At 35.0% G+C, this 16,250-nt stretch overlaps 2 protein-coding genes and 1 pseudogene across 6 annotated transcripts; 2 read left to right on the forward strand and 1 right to left on the reverse strand.

The window, feature by feature from the left end:
- Window positions 1-740: 740 nt before the first annotated feature.
- Window positions 741-6,259, forward strand: LOC142528696 (senescence-associated protein SPA15, chloroplastic). Of its 4 annotated transcripts, none has more exons than XM_075633916.1 (13): window positions 741-759; window positions 1,401-1,799; window positions 2,148-2,291; window positions 2,528-2,601; window positions 3,337-3,413; window positions 3,510-3,581; window positions 4,275-4,343; window positions 4,522-4,568; window positions 4,667-4,784; window positions 4,873-4,941; window positions 5,251-5,354; window positions 5,632-5,707; window positions 5,922-6,259. In XM_075633916.1, exons 2-13 carry the CDS (start codon window positions 1,519-1,521, stop codon window positions 6,093-6,095), a joined length of 1,305 nt encoding a protein of 434 aa, XP_075490031.1. In that variant the 5' UTR covers window positions 741-759; window positions 1,401-1,518; the 3' UTR covers window positions 6,096-6,259. The 4 variants fall into 4 exon arrangements, with proteins under 4 accessions (XP_075490031.1, XP_075489950.1, XP_075490194.1 ...); XM_075633835.1 differs by having other exon boundaries at window positions 745-759; window positions 968-1,799; XM_075633993.1 differs by lacking the exon at window positions 741-759 and having other exon boundaries at window positions 788-1,799; window positions 2,148-2,246.
- A 1,366-nt stretch (window positions 6,260-7,625) lies between these two features.
- On the forward strand, window positions 7,626-10,757 carry LOC142528889 (mitochondrial carnitine/acylcarnitine carrier-like protein). Of its 2 annotated transcripts, XM_075634269.1 has the most exons (3): window positions 7,626-8,032; window positions 9,281-9,672; window positions 10,103-10,757. In XM_075634269.1, exons 2-3 carry the CDS (start codon window positions 9,281-9,283, stop codon window positions 10,602-10,604), a joined length of 894 nt encoding a protein of 297 aa, XP_075490384.1. In that variant the 5' UTR covers window positions 7,626-8,032; the 3' UTR covers window positions 10,605-10,757. The 2 variants fall into 2 exon arrangements, with proteins under 2 accessions (XP_075490384.1, XP_075490307.1); XM_075634192.1 differs by lacking the exon at window positions 7,626-8,032 and having other exon boundaries at window positions 9,275-9,672.
- Window positions 10,758-12,386: 1,629 nt separating this feature from the next.
- Window positions 12,387-15,407, reverse strand: LOC142529006 (pentatricopeptide repeat-containing protein At5g66520-like; annotated as a pseudogene).
- Between the last annotated feature and the right edge of the window lie 843 nt (window positions 15,408-16,250).

A 16,250-nucleotide genomic window follows, 5' to 3' on the forward strand; every position in this document is an offset into this window, starting at 1 on the left:
TGACGACGCATAATGCACATACTTGGATGTTAATTAGTTGAGATGTTAGACCCACGAGTCTGAGAAGGTGTGTGTTTATCTGTTAGTGTTGTCTCATCAATATTATCATTTTCCTACCGTCGGTCTTTTTCTCAGTAGAGATGATACTAACCGTTAAGATCTAATTACTTCACTCTTTTATTGTCCACTAGTCAACAAAATCAAACAGCGCAATATTAGTGGTTTAACGTACAAGAACTTCTCAAGAAATCACTCATCTCATACTATAAGTTATGTACCGTTAGCCCAACTAAACTTGGTTGCTTCATGTATTTTTTTACCCACAGAGACCGACAAGCCGTTGGAACTTCGAATGTTCATGTATACACAATTAGTCTCTCTCTTTAATACTTTACATAGCATGTCTGCAGAACTCATCATTTCCTTGTTCAAAAAAAAAAAAAAATGGATGAGCGTGAACCACGAGGTGTGGGATGGTACCGGGCCTTATTGGGCTGGGTCGGCCCACGTTGTCGACCCGTTTGATGCGACTCCTGTTGCTCTTATTCTGTTTCTTCTAGTGCGCTGGCTGGCTACAGAGGGGCCACACACCAAGCTTGTGGTCAGAATTTGCTTCAATCCATCAATGGCCCTTCATTTCACTGTCATTCTTTATTATATAGTAGTAATAATATTAAGAATAGCTATTGCATAACAATTTTTGACGCAAGACTATACAAAAAATCTCAGCATCCCTCTTTCTGTTCAAGTCAATTGGAGGTAAATGCTTCCGAACTTCTCAATCTTTGCATTATATTTGCTTTTCGATGAAATTTCACCGTCTTTGGTTTGGTCAGATTCATGCCAAATGTGGAATCTGGGCTTCTTGGTTTCTTGTGATTGATATTGTATAAAGCTTATTATTGTCATGTTTGAACTTGTAACATTTTTTGCTTGGAATGGGATATTTTTGATACTTGTGTCGCAGATGATTGATGATTATGCAGCAATTTTCCTGAAATGTCTTTCGCTATGTTTTGGTTTGGATTATCGACAACTGGAAAAGATGATTTATTTGGGAAGTTTGCTATGATTGTAGTATAATTTTTCTAAACTATTTTTGTCTACTTTTTATTATAGTCCAATTAAAAAATCAGAAGTGCACTGTATCTCTTGTCATTGAACATCATTTAAGTGTTGAAGTTATTGTTAAAAGTTTGTCAAACCAATCTCGGTACCTATTTTTGACACTAGAAAAACAGGAGAAAAATTGAGGCCACTGGTAAAAAATTCAAGAAACTGACTTGTTTCATCCTAGCCAATCATGATGTCAATTAATTTAACTTGTGGACTTGTATATCCCTCATGAAATATCATCTGAATTCATTGTGTTAACATTTTCTCTTCTTTTTACTTAACAGCTCTCGTACGTACTACTGGGAAAATGCTAGCTCGAGTTTCTCATTTTCTGTATTAATCCGTTATCATCACTAGCAAAGCCACTTCGCCGCTGACACAAGATTCCTTGGATTAGCATTTATGGCTAGTCCAAATGGCGTTATTTATTCATCAGTCAAATTGCCGCATAGTACTAATGTATTCTCGATTAAGCAAGGAGTCATCCAGCAAAAACAAGGGGATGGATATCTCTTGGTGTTGAAACCGAAGTTCTTCAGCAAGGGGCTCTGGCCTTTAGGTGGAAAAAGGAAAATTTTTATTGGATTTCGACGAACTTATCTGGTGTGTCAGTCAACAGAAACACACAGTACGGACACAAAAGAACGTGTGAGATGTTATACTGAATTTTCACATGTATCCAGGTATGTGTGGCCTTTTAATGATTCTTCTTTCTTAAACCATCTGTTTGTGTGGCCCTCAAACGATTCATTAGTGTTCTAGGTTATCCGAAATGGTAAGGTGTTCTCCATACAAATATGTTCCTTTTCAAACTCTATTATGAATTTGCACAAAAGTGTTTCAATCCATCATATAGTTCTGGAGCTTTCCACATGTAAACTCGTCAATCATCTCAAAATGATGAAATATAGAAGCTAATACTTATTGAATTGTTGGTTTTTACGGAATGGGCTTGTGAATCAGGGGCATTCTTAATCTATTTTTGTTGTGAGATGGTCATAACTCAAGATATGTATTTGTTTTTGCATCAGTCCTCAATCTGAAAGCAAGCACCCTATCGAGACTGATAAGAGTACCTGTTCGAGTCATAGATTATCCGAGGCATGCAAATTTGTTCACAATGATGCAAGGTTCATGAATGAACGAGCTAGAAATGACATTATACTTCTTTCTCGGTAAAATTATTGTCCAATTATCGCAGCTCAGGCAATGGTTATATTGTCCAAAATTTTCGAGTCTTTTATTTATGTTTCTCCGAAAGGATCCTTTTGCTGGTTCATGTCATTGATCTGAAGGCTTTCGATATCTTAATATAAACGACTATGCATCCTTTTAGTTATCAAGACAATGCTAGATAAGCAACCATCATTTGTATGAATGCTAATAATTTATGCTTTCACATATCAAATAGAGGCATAATGAGGCTGGATGCTCGTGCAAGACAAGATGTTGCCTTTCTTGGTTCAGAGTTCCTTAAACTTGATGGTATGAAGTTTGTGGCTACCTTATTTTAGGTTATCAAATTTACGATATATTCAAGTGTCTGAATTCCTGTCACCTGCTGTACCAAATTATTTGGCATATCACTTAACATTTGTTAGGATGCTTCATTTCATTTGAGGAGCATATCATTATTGCTTTTGTGTATATGAGCTTGACCAAACTAGTTGATGAACTTACGATTATGGGGACTGGTGATAAAAACACAAAGCCTCGCCTCCAAATAATACTAGCTACAAGGGAAATAACGACAGTAAAACACAATAAGGATTTTTATTCAATGAAAAGTAACAGGATAAATTACCAATTCACCTCAAGACAAAATGGCCCCAGGAGCAAGAAATATGTCCTGAAGGAATATATATCTCTCTCCTTCCTAATGCGACTGAAAATTTCACAAGCAACCTATTCCCTCTCCCTTCTCTGGATCCTCCTAATCTAAACCTTTGATACTGGAGGATTTAAGTTACTTTGGCTTCTTCTTTGTCTCACTCTCTTGGACCAACCCGCTAGGCTTCCTAAGCCCAAATATCTAACAATTGTATCTTCTCTCTTAATGAATTTTCCTACCCTACACTGAAAGAATAGATTTCGCAATGTTAATCAGCACAAGCACCTAAATGAGTATTTTGAATGACTTTTCTTAGGAGGTCAGAACATAAATAATCCTGCTTTGTAAATTTTTATCTATTCAATACGATTATGCCTTTTATCGGGCAGCACGGGCCAGAGAAGAAACTGAGAAAATTGACAATGATGTGAAGAGAAGAGCGGAAAGGCTTCATCATATTGCTACTGTAAGGATCCTTTTCTTACTTTTTTCTCAAGCATATTGAAAAAACATGCTGGAATTATGTTCGATAATGTTCTAATTAGTTTCGGCTTCCTGGAAGATTTTAAAAGAGAAAGCTCAATCAAGATTGAAAAAAGCTGCTGACAAGCACTGGAGTGATGGTGCATTAGAGGTGAGTGTCTGTGCCTTCAATACTGTTCTGATCTGAATATATTATTTTACTTGGTGCGGATTATAACTTGATTCAATTCTTTTTTGAGCAATTAATTTGCATTTTTTCCAGCTTTCCACTTGCCTAACATTAATCAAATGAAGTGATCTTTTAATGCTTTCTTTTCGCTCGACATACCTTGAAATATTGTATATTGTATTTCCATTTATTTCCCTCTATATTTGATTGGCATATGATTTAGAGTGACATCTATTGAAGGAGATTGATGTTGGATCTACTGCTATACATGTTCTTAAAATATTGGTTAACCTTTTGTTTATATCAAATAAATTTTTAATCGAATGAGCTAATTGGTTGTTTAGTTCTTTGGTAGCTAGTGTGTCATGAAGGCTTTTATTTTTCTTTTTCTTTTTCCCATCCCAATTAGATATATACTTTTTTCTTTCAAAAGTATGACATTATCCTTTTTTTCCGCATTTTTTCTGGATTCCTGCATCTATTGCCGTGTTGTCTGGCAAATATTTTGTTATAGATATGCCATGTTTGTCATTTGGTAATCTCTCTAAAGGAAATATGGAGGAGAGATGATATAACTATGACGACAATGGTTATTTGGTGTTTCCTCGAAGATTTGGACTTCTTATAATCTGTACTGGTTTCTCAAGTAAAAACACACTGCTTTTTCTCGTTCAGGCGGATTTGAAGAGGGCTGACGTTGCTGCCAAACGACGTGCAATGGAAGATTCTCTTATGGCTTTGGAGGTACTGTCGTTAAAAATGTGTTGTTTCTTTTCCTTGCACAGTTGGAGCGAAACGTTGTTTTTCTTATGGTGTCTAGTATCCCTCTACCAATCACACCCTCTTTCCTTCACAAATAATACTTTTCCTTTGTTTTTATCAATGATTTGAGAATTCAGATATCTGTTTGTTGGAGTTGCAGTTAGTCAAAAATCTTCATGATAGGATGGTGAACAAAATGTGCAGAGTGTAAGTTACTGTAATAACATAAGAGTTTTCCGATGTAAAATAAATTAGGCATCACGTTTTTGAGACTGTTTGCTCAAGCAAATGCTTTATTTGCTCAGGAAAACAGATTCAACTAATACTGATGAGGTGGCAAGGTATGTTACACTTGAAAATTTAAGGAAAACTCTTGATGTCATTTCTGGAGAGGTATCTGCAGACCGTATCGATGCTATTCAGGTTTGTCTTGAATGTATTTAAATCTTGAGGAATTTACTTTCAAGAGTGATAACTGTTATTTGAGCCTTAATGTTTTACTGATGCACAGGAAGCTTATTGGTGCATAGCTTCAGCGCTTTCGGAAGCTGATGGGATTGACTACACTGATCCAGAAGAGGTCTGAGCCAAATGTGTACATGTCTGAGATTGGGAAAATGAATTTGAAATTGATTTAGAACCACTATTTTTATTTTTTATTAAGATAAAGAATCTTTGGGGAAAAAAAAGGTTTGTTTCAGCTTAACATGAAACCAGAAACTCATAATTATTGTTTTTCAATGTCACTGATATTTCTCAAAACCATGCTCAAAAGTACTGAAACGAAAACATAAAATTTCAACTTTGAAGAAAATCTTGAGTCCAAATACATCGTCTATAACTCATTTAAGTCGACTATTTTTATCTTTGCTGTTTTTGTTTGGATCAGCTGGAGTTTTTGGTGGCAACCCTTATAGATCTTGATGCCATGGATGGTAAAAGCAGTGTATCCCTATTGGCAGAGTGTTCAAGTTCTCCTGATGTCAGTACGAGGTATCTAATCTCATGTCATGATTCCATGGGTGGTAGAAGCAATGTTCCCTGCTATATATTCTTTCTGTACTACTGTCCTATAATATATGCAATAAATTTGCGGCAAAACCTGAAATGCTATCAACCAAACTTTCATATTTGAATGTTTAATGCCTAAATACAGGATTTAAATATGATAGATAAGCAGAGTGATTGCCACATTTATTCCCAAACAACTCAAATTCATGTTCATGCGTTCCACTTATGTTCTTGTTTTTTCGTAAACCTTGATGAGCAGGAGAGCATTAGCTAATGCATTATCAGCTGCCCCATCCATGTGGACTCTTGGAAATGCTGGCATGGGAGCTTTGCAGGTACATATACGATTGCTATCGAAATAGTCTCCACCAATTAAAAAGTGTAGATCAAATTTTTTTATGTAAAGTTTGTCGGAATTTCCTGCCTCACTGGAAAGATACGTGAAGCATCCTTCTTATGATAAACTCTTCGTTCTGCGGTTAATGTTTTCATTTTCCCTTCTGTTCAGTATTATATATTTTTTAAAACCTATTACTCTTCTTTTTTAAGAGACTAGCACAAGACCCAAATCCTGCAATTGCTGCGGCTGCATCAAAAACAATATATGAACTGAAGAAACAGTGGGAAATAGAAGAAGACGATACCTGGAGATACATGATGAGCCAGAGCTTGCCAAGTGAAATAGTCGATGGGGACATCGAAGATGATACCGGGACTGATTGACAATACCGAGTTCACATATTTACTGTAGATATTATGAATTCTTAGTTCATACTAACTAATGAATGGATAAAACGACTAATATATAAAGGGTTTGTAAGCTTAATCTTTATATTCTCATCATTCTTGAACCAGATGTGTTACGTGCTATTTTTGTTGCTATTTCATTCCAAATGGTTAAAGAATATGTGAAAAATGAAAAATAAACACAATCTTCAGGTTATTTGAAGGTTTGTGAATTTCGAGCTCGAGTTGTTAGGAGGGGCATTATACATGAATTATGTAGAGCATATGCTTGAAATCTAATTTTGCAAGTATTTGATTGTTACAGCTTCAATCACGGTCACACTGATACAGATTTTTTTTGGACGACTAAGTTTAGCAGTAATCGCCTTCAAGTCCAATGAGTTTCATAAACATGTTAGCTTAGATACTTTCGCTCAAATATCTTTCGTTTATGATTTTCTTTAAATAGTTATTTATATAAAAAAAATCAGCCTTCAAACATCTGATTAAAACAAAAAAGATGAGAGAAAAAAATTTATACATCAAATCCGGCTCAAACAAATACTAAATTGATGCTCCACTAAACACGAGGCTAGCCAAATAATTTTAGCTCTTTGGTAACATGAAATTTTCCGCTGAAACCTTGGACTCTTTTCTATGATAAAGTTGTCACCTCCATCTTTTTTTATAAAAATGGAAAGTTCTATGCTACATGGAAGTTTTAGCTCCTCATGTTGTTTGAATCATTTGACGTGAGGTTCACCACGTCCAAAAACCATGACTACAACAGGAGTATCTATTTTCGATGTAACATGGTTTCACCCTTTTGTGTTGTTCCCAAATTTTTTATAATACAATAAGGGCATTATCATGCCTAAGGATGTAAACGAACCGAATGTTTCGTGAGCTGTTTAAAGCTCGACTCAATAAAAGCTTGTTCGAATTTATTTGTCAAACATATCAAGCGGAGCTCGAGCTCGAAATCGAGTTCGATAATTTAATCAAACCAAGCTCAAGCCTGAAGATATTCGGCTTTTGAGCTGACAAACATGTTCATTGATAGACTCACGAGCTCGACTTGTTTAGATGGCTCATAAGCTCGAGCTTGGCTCTTTGCTCGAGTCGACAAATAATAGTACTAATCCCAATGGAAAGAATTGAACAGAGATATATTTAATTTTTGACAAGTTTGAATTAAAATCAAACTCGAGCTCAATTGTATGTTTACGAGCTTGAATTATTAAACGTGATAAACAAGCTATTAATGAACGGCTCGAGATCAAGATAAACGAGCTTTAACGAGTCGAGCTTGAGCTTTTCGCGAGCTTAATAATTTCAAGATAAGTCGAGCTCGACCTTGATGATAAAAACAAAATTGAGCTTGAATCTCTGTCACTCTAAAGTTCAAACCTAATACTATTAGATTTTGTTGTGATCATTTTCAACCCTAATCCTACCTACGTGACTAGTGGCTCCTAATACTAAGAGATATCTCGAGGTATATTCAGATTCACCTCACCCAGCGAGAGGCTGACATTGGACCAAACACTCCCACCGCATCTCCCTCACCCACTCCTCGCTCGCGAACTCCCAAATTCCTATGTTTGTCGCTTCTTAGATTTCGCCTTTGTGGTCCTCACTGTCCACAAGATTCTCCCTTTATTCACCAATCCTATACAAAATACAACACTTTTCTTCCCTATGAAAATAAATACAAATTGAAATAACTAAGAATATTCAAATGGTTTTCCATTTATTATAAATGGAAATTCAGTGGTTCGTTTAAATACTCTATGCATTCTGGCATTTGACAGTCTTATTGTGTCCTCTGTCTCTCAGATTGCATCTGGGATTTTAGCATAAAGGGTGTGCGGTTGAATTGGGATTGTCTGTTTGTTGCAAGTTTCATCTGGGATTTAAGGGAATAGGACGAGGTGAATTTTTCCCTATGATTTCTGTATGTTGATCTTTGTTTTTTTCATGAAATTGGATTCTTATTTGAAGTGCTTATCAATCGTTTCTGGAGCTATAGATTTACACACATACGTTGTTTTGATGTTCTTTCGGTAGCTGTCTGTTGAACCGAATAAGTTTCTGATAAAGGGCTTGATGACTCTAAAAAAGGAGATTGTTGTTGGCTATCTGAATGATTTTCTTGGAGTGAATCACTTAGATCTTGAATGTCGATTGTAAGGTTCGGATCTTGTCCGGAACTGCCTTTGGTTATTGATTCATTTTGGAATTTTTCCTTGACAACAAAAATTAAACTAGGGCCTGCTATGATTTATTTTGCAATTTGAATTTTGTAAAATTTATCAATGTTTTGATATTTATCTAACTTCTCTTGAGGAGTCTTTGTGGGGGTATGTGTGTTAGTCGATCAAAATTATTTCTCTTATATAATTATACTCAAAGACCTGCTAACTTATGACCCATGTAAGTTTGGTAAAATTTGTATATAAATCATGGTCATGGATGCAAATGTTGAGTAAATCTGAAAAAAGATAAAAACCATCAACAAAGCATGTCAAAAGGATATTACCTCTTTCATCATCACACAAAGAAGTTTACCAGGTTGATAATTGGATGGTTACTTTTGAGAGAAAAAATATTATAAAACCAGGCACTTGCCACAGGGAGGTGTTTAACTTCAACATGTGGATTCAAAACTTTCTAAATATGACTTGATATTTCACACATGAATTCTGGAGATGGGATATGATGATGATAATTATAAATTACTTTTTCTGGTGATGTTTTTATTAGGTTCTTATTTCTGCGGGAATAAAATTTTGATAATTTGTATTCACTCACTGGTACACACTTTTTTTCCTCTCAAATCGTAGTCCTGCAATGCTAATCTTTCACACAATAGGAAGATGTCTAATGTTGTTTCTTTGCTGATGCTTTGAACCATCCTTCATTATCTTTAAACATTTCTCGTACCATTCTTTATCTCTCAATACTGTATCATTTAATTCTTGTGTAACTGTGTGTATACTTGTTTCGCATCTCAAAGATTCAAGTCTCCATGTTATTTTCCCAGTTTTCTCTAATCAAAGTGGATGCGTCCATTTTCCATATGCTGAGAGAATTTTGAATCTGAATATGAGATTAACAAGGAATATCTGGAAGTTCTGCTATCTAATTTCATTTTCTTTTCTAACCAAAAAACTATGCAGATGGGTGATGTAGCTAAAGATCTAACCTCTGGCACTGTTGGAGGGGCAGCTCAATTGATAGTTGGACACCCTTTTGATACCATCAAGGTCAAGCTCCAAAGTCAGCCTGCTCCACTTCCTGGTCAGCCTCCTAAATTTGCAGGTGCAATAGATGCTGTGAAACAAACAATAGCAGCAGAAGGACCAAGGGGTCTGTATAAGGGAATGGGAGCTCCACTTGCGACTGTAGCAGCTTTCAATGCATTGCTATTCACAGTCCGAGGCCAAATGGAAGCGTTGTTGAGGTCTGCACCTGGTGCTCCCCTCAGTGTCGATCAACAGGTTATTTGTGGTGCTGGAGCTGGAGTCGCTGTATCCTTTCTTGCATGCCCCACAGAGTTGATAAAGTGCAGGTCAGTTTCCAAGTTCAGTCTTAATAGGAACATGGTGGGATAGGTCTGTTTGACGTGTGGGCTCATTTGTTCAATGGCAAGATAATTATAATATGATTGCACTGTTACCTTTTACTAATATTTGGTACAGCAGCCAGCATTTTATCTTAAAATAACCATTTTAAGAAGATAGAAATTCCAAGATCAATTAATCAAGACTCTTTGGTCAAATGTAGAGAATTTCTTTGATTCATCCTACTTTCCCAAGTCTGACTACCAGTTCCTTCTCTTACAAGTTTTCTTGGACTTTTATGATAATTGATTATTTTAGCAGTCAATTCTGAATAATCAAGTGAGCGTATTGGGGAACAAAAGTATTTAAAATTGTAAAGCGATTCATCATTTAATAATAATGAGACCTTGTCGATGTTTGAATTGTTCCTCGTTGCAGATTGCAAGCCCAGAGTGCGTTAGCTGTTTCTGGCACCGACACCGTTACTTTGAAATACAATGGGCCAATGGATGTGGCAAGACACGTCCTTCGATCAGAAGGGGGAGTAAGAGGACTGTTCAAGGGATTAGTTCCCACCTTGGGACGTGAAGTACCTGGTAATGCTGCTATGTTTGGTGTGTATGAAGCATTGAAGCAGTATCTTGCTGGGGGCCACGACACATCCAATTTAGGACGAGGGTCGTTAATATTAGCCGGAGGCTTGGCTGGAGCTTCATTCTGGGTTTCAGTTTACCCAACGGATGTCATAAAGAGTGTGCTTCAAGTCGATGACTACAAGAATCCGAAGTTCTCTGGATCCATGGATGCCTTCAAAAAGATCTTGAAAGCAGAAGGAGTCAAAGGTCTTTATAGGGGATTTGGTCCAGCAATGGCGCGTAGTGTTCCTGCAAATGCAGCATGTTTCTTGGCATATGAAGTTACAAGGTCTAGTTTAGGTTAATTGCATTATTTTGCCAATGAAGGGCATTGCCAATTTCGCCATCTTCGGGATATTATTTTCTCCACAATCTCTTGAATTTTATTGAAAGTGGATACATGCATAATGCTAAAAAATAGAACATTGTTATTTACAATTCAAGTAATTTTTTCTGTTCTTGCTTGCTTTGCCGGATGAGATTTTCAGCCAAAACGCCACAAGCAGAATGATCAGGCAGCCTCTGGTCATTCTTTTCTGGGACAAACTACATTTGTCATTTATAAGTCAACAGTGCACAAAGCTCCTATGCAAAATTAATAATATTTTAAAAACCACAAACATAGATCTTCTAAAAGGGAAATACGGATGGATAGTTTTGCTTGGGATTTAAAAAAATGAAGTTTTTTGTTCTATTTCAAATAATATGATGTTGCTGGTCTATCTAACTCTTGGCATACATACCTATATTGTTTATTAAAGTTAATTTATTTTTTTACTAATTAACTTTGGTATAAGGGCAAATATTTTATTCAATTATATATATATATATATATATATATATATCATATTTTTCTTTTACATTTTATTTTCTTTCTTATTATTTTAATTTCAAAAATTAATGATTTTTATTTTAAAAATAAAAAAAACCATTTTATTATGTAAATTTCTGCAGAACTGCCGTGATATCTTAATATATATTTTGGTAGAAATAGAGATAAAAAAAAATTTTAAATTAGACTTCATGGAAATTTGGTAATTGCCAACCAAAAAAAAAAAAAATGAGATACAATAAACAACGACACAATATTCCAACTTACCAAAAGTTGTTTTCACCAAACATCATCCACAAGTTTAATTAAGTCGACGTGGTGGTTCCGTTTACTTTAAAGGGCGAATATTTGTTTGCAAAAAGTTCAACAATGTTGTAATATCATAAAGTTGACAAAAACTTGTGTGCGTATTTTGTGAGATATATATTTTATTTGGGTCATCCATGAAAAATTATTACTTTTTATACTAAGATTATTATTTTTTATTGTGAATATCGGTAGGGTTGACCCGTCTCACAGATAAAGATTCGTGAGACCGTCTCACAGAGACTTACTCCACAAAGTTTTATGTTTCAGTTTCTGAAGAAGTTGAAGTAAAATCCCACGAGCCAAATTTTATATCTTTTAAAGAAAAATATAGGAAAATTTATGTCCAAACATCGCTAGGGAAGTGTTTATTTTTTAAAAAATAATAATAATAAAAACGTTTTTGCTCAAATATTTTATCATTCCACTAATAATTATGATGTAACAGTTACGTAATTATGATTTTAAAGAATGTCCAGTAAATAAAATTTATTGAAATATTCAAGCATGCCCAACACCGGATGGCTTGTGAAGCAAAATCATATAACAAAAACATAGCAGAAGCCACAATTTTCACCATTAATTAGCAAAATTAAAAATTAAAATAAACATGAAAAAATTTATCAATGTCATGTGTTCATAAATATAGCACATCTCGCAAGCAATGTGCGCATACATATTTTTTTATTATTTGAAATAAAATTTGTGTGAAATATTTAGAGATTATGTTAAAATTTAAATATATTTTTTTATAATAATATTTTAGGTTAGTGGTGATATGATTTTTTTAAAAAACAATTCTAAAATACAGATGAAGCTAAATAAATTTTTATCGAGATATGTTACTTATAGATAAATTATAAATTTATTAAACTAAAATTTTATCATTTTTTTAATTAGACGAAGATTAAATATTTTCGCTAAAAAATTTCGTTATTCTTGTTTCGGAAATTTCAATTGCAGAAATCCATTGATAAACTTCTTGGATGACATATGATCATCAACAAGATTAAAGCAAAGGTCAATGAATCACACAGATTCTTACATGTTATCAGCCAAACCCCTTTCTTGGAGTTGCGCTAAAAGAACAGTAAAAAAAAAAAAAGGAATAAACCAATGCAGTGTCGACAGTATAATATGTAGGATTCATCTGAGGGAGATCTCACTCCAGCAGCTGAAAGAGGAAGTACTGGGACAATGTCGCCACTCCTCACTAGCTTCTGTAGGCTCATCTATGGGAGGAAATAACTCGTCATATCATATGAAAAGACGAGGATGAAATTCTCTTTTCAGCTTGAGAAGTCATTTCTAGAGAAAAAATCTCAAACAGAACCACAAGAACAAATGAGGGCGTGTGTCGAAAGAGGCAGCAGATCAGGGAGAATAACTGGATCAGATTTTCATTTCCAGCATCAACTATCAAACCTTCTTTGTGAAATTGAGACTTGCCCACAAATTCAGCCACTTCCTGTCAATAAACTGGCTTTTGTAACAGTTCCTATATTAAAAAGCTGGAAGCTAAGGTTTTTCTTTAATCTCATCGTGCTTAAGGAGCAATCCATAATTTACACCTTATCCCTTGTCTTCTGTCGTAGCTTACCACACAAGCCTTCAGTCACTGAATCTTCTTGATAACATTTTGTTGAGTGTGTAAATCAGATTCTCTGTGGTCATCACCCTATCCAAACATAGAATCATAAGGCATGCTTGCTTCAAATTTCGCTCATGTTGAAGAATGTTTGGCATTTCAAATACAGGAGTCCAGGTCTGCTGTTGCCCCTTCTCCTGTCATTATTTTTTAACCACTTTCCATTGGGACTATTCTTTGGCTAAGCGGTGGTTCATAAATTGAAGGAATAAAATCAAATGTGAATTACTTGAAAAGGCAATTAATCCTAATAGAAAAGATTGTTGATCTTTTCTAGATAGGATATTTTTACAATACAGAAGATCAGTTGAAAAAAATATAGAAACCTCTTACAATTTGGAACCTTAATTTTCAATTTTAAGAGGTAGAAAAGTGCCAACTTACTGACTCAAGTTAAAATTGTCATATAATTAACTTTTTTAGCTCTGAATATAAACATGTTCGCTAGATATTTACGATGTTCGTCAATGCCAATAATACCTTTTCTCATGGAACCTTGTGCATGTTTAGTGATACGCATGCACATTCTGATTCTACACATGCGGCGAATGCCTTTATGCGATCACGTTGCGAAACTATGCCTAAGACATTAAATAAACAATTTCTGAACTCACCCAATGACAGGATTCAGATATCATGAGTTAATCAAAATTAAATTACTGTGATTTAGTGAGATTTTCCAATGCTTCAAGAGATATTTGCAGCTCCATTTCTTGATGGGTGATCTTATTTCCTGCTACAAACTCGTGCACAACATCTTTCACCACAATCAAGCTTCTACCAGGGGGCTTTTCCTGCATTACTCCTCTCATTTCTTTCCTTATGAGTGCAACTTTGTTCCATTCGTTCTCATTTGCATACATATTCGACAAAAGAACAGTTGATCCTCCCTTCTCTTTCAACAAATCGATCTTTCTTAAAACAGCTTCCCCCAACTCCAAATTATTCTGAAGACGACAAGCACTTAGTAGTGATCCCAATATGGCCAGATTAGGTTCCACTGGCATGTTTTCAACAACATTATGAGCTTGCTCAAGCATCCCGGCTCTGCCCAGTAGATCGACAATGCATCCGTAGTGACGAAGACTAGGCTTAATCCTATATCTTGTTGTCATTGACTCAAAAATACGTAACCCTTCTTCAACCAGTCCGGAGTGAGAACATGCCAAAAGAATCACAAGAAAGGTTACTGAATCAGGAGTAAACCTGCCATGCTTGCTCCATTCGAGAGAACAGGTTTAGGCAATCTAATCCTCGGCCATGGATTGCGAAACCAGAAATTATTGCAGTCCACGAGTACAAGTCTCTTTTCATATCTTCAACATCATCGAAAACTTCTTTCGCATAACATAAATTTCCACATTTCGCATAAGCATCTATGAGTGAATTAACTACAGAAGTATCTGATTCAACCCATCCAGCCTTCTCTAGTAAAGAATGCATACATTTCATAAGGGTAACTGATCCTAAATTGCCACAAGCCGACATCGTAGAGACCATAGTAGCAAGATTGGGACACGGGACACAATCATCCACCATAAGCCTTTTGAAAACAAGAAGTGCTTCACGATCTTTGGACAGAGAGACAAGCCCTGATATTAAACTAGTCCATGAAATTATATCTTTATCAGCCATTTCATCGAACAGGATCCATGCTTCTATCGTAGACCCACTAACCAAATAAGCATTTAGAAGACAATTTAGTGCAAACAGATCACTATGAAAACCCAACTTCATAACGTGACAATGAACTTCCTCAACCAAACGCAAATCAGAAGTAGCCCCACAAGCCTGAAGCAAGAACGGAAACGTGTATCTATCGGGAACCATTTCATGGCTGAGCATTTCCATATAATAACGCACAGCAATCCCACTACTTTGCAAGCCACCAAATGCGCCGAAATATCTAATCATTGTATTCCAAGAAAAAATGTTGGGTTTTCTGATTTGATAAAAAATCTTAACTCCAAATTCACTTTCCACCCCATTGGTGTCTCCCAATTCGATCAAAGCCGTGTAAAGAAGGCGGCTCATTACGAATGAGTTGCGATGAAGGCCTGAAACAAAAACGTAGGAAATAAGCTGTTTGAGGTCGTGAAAAGTTTTGCTGCATTGTTCTTGGAGGAGTTGCAGTCGGGGGTGCCTATGAAAGAGCTGGTTATGGCGAACCCATGTCGGAGTAGAGAATTTAACAGTTAATGGTTGGAGATTCTTGACAATCATCGATTTCGTAACATTCTGGAATTCGTCGAAACATTAATTTTTGAAAATCACTGCCCCCATTTTATCTCGCAATTAGATTATTACACGGCCCACCCACCCTGGCATCAACATTTTTTTTGGTACGGAACCATTGTTGCTTCCTCCTCCATGATACTTCTATTATTGGATTTCAAGAAAATCTTTGTATCATTTAATTTTTACTTCGAATGCACAGTTAGCAGATTATATTTTTTCAATTGACACGCAATTAAAGGAATTTTCAATTTAGTAGACAACTCAGTTTTATTCCTTCCTATGTGCAAATTTGTGATTATCATTCAAATTGAAGATATAACATAGCATTTAATCTATTATCTATTTCTATTATTACTATTATAAATATATGACTTTCATTTGTGAATTTATTATTTTACCCTTTTATTTGTTTTATAATTTGTAATGTCCATGAGGTTATTTAGGTCATTGTCTATGTTGGTTTAATATAGTCATTAATATATGACTTTCATTTCGTGAATTTATTATTTTACCATTTTATTTGTTTTATAATTTGTAATGTCCATGAGGTTATTTAGGTCATTGTCTATGTGGGTTTAATATAGTCATTAATAGTATACTTAACTCTATTACTATTATAAATATATGACTTTCATTTGAATATATGACTTTCATTTGTGCATTTATTATTTTACTCTTTTATTTGTTTTATAATTTGTAATGTCCATGATGTTATTTAGGTCATTGTCTACGTGTGTTTAATATAGTCATTAATAATGTACTTAACTCTATTACTATTATAAATATATGACTTCCATTTGTGAATTTACTATTTACCCTTTTATTTATTTTATAATTTGTAATGTCCATGAGGTTATTTAGGTCATTGTCTATGTTGGTTTAATATAGTCATTAATAGTATACTTAACTCAAATAAGATAATTTTTA

The sequence above is a fragment of the Primulina tabacum genome, chromosome 1 (genome assembly GCF_025594145.1).
Source record: "Primulina tabacum isolate GXHZ01 chromosome 1, ASM2559414v2, whole genome shotgun sequence".
Classification (NCBI taxonomy): Eukaryota; Viridiplantae; Streptophyta; class Magnoliopsida; order Lamiales; family Gesneriaceae; genus Primulina; species Primulina tabacum.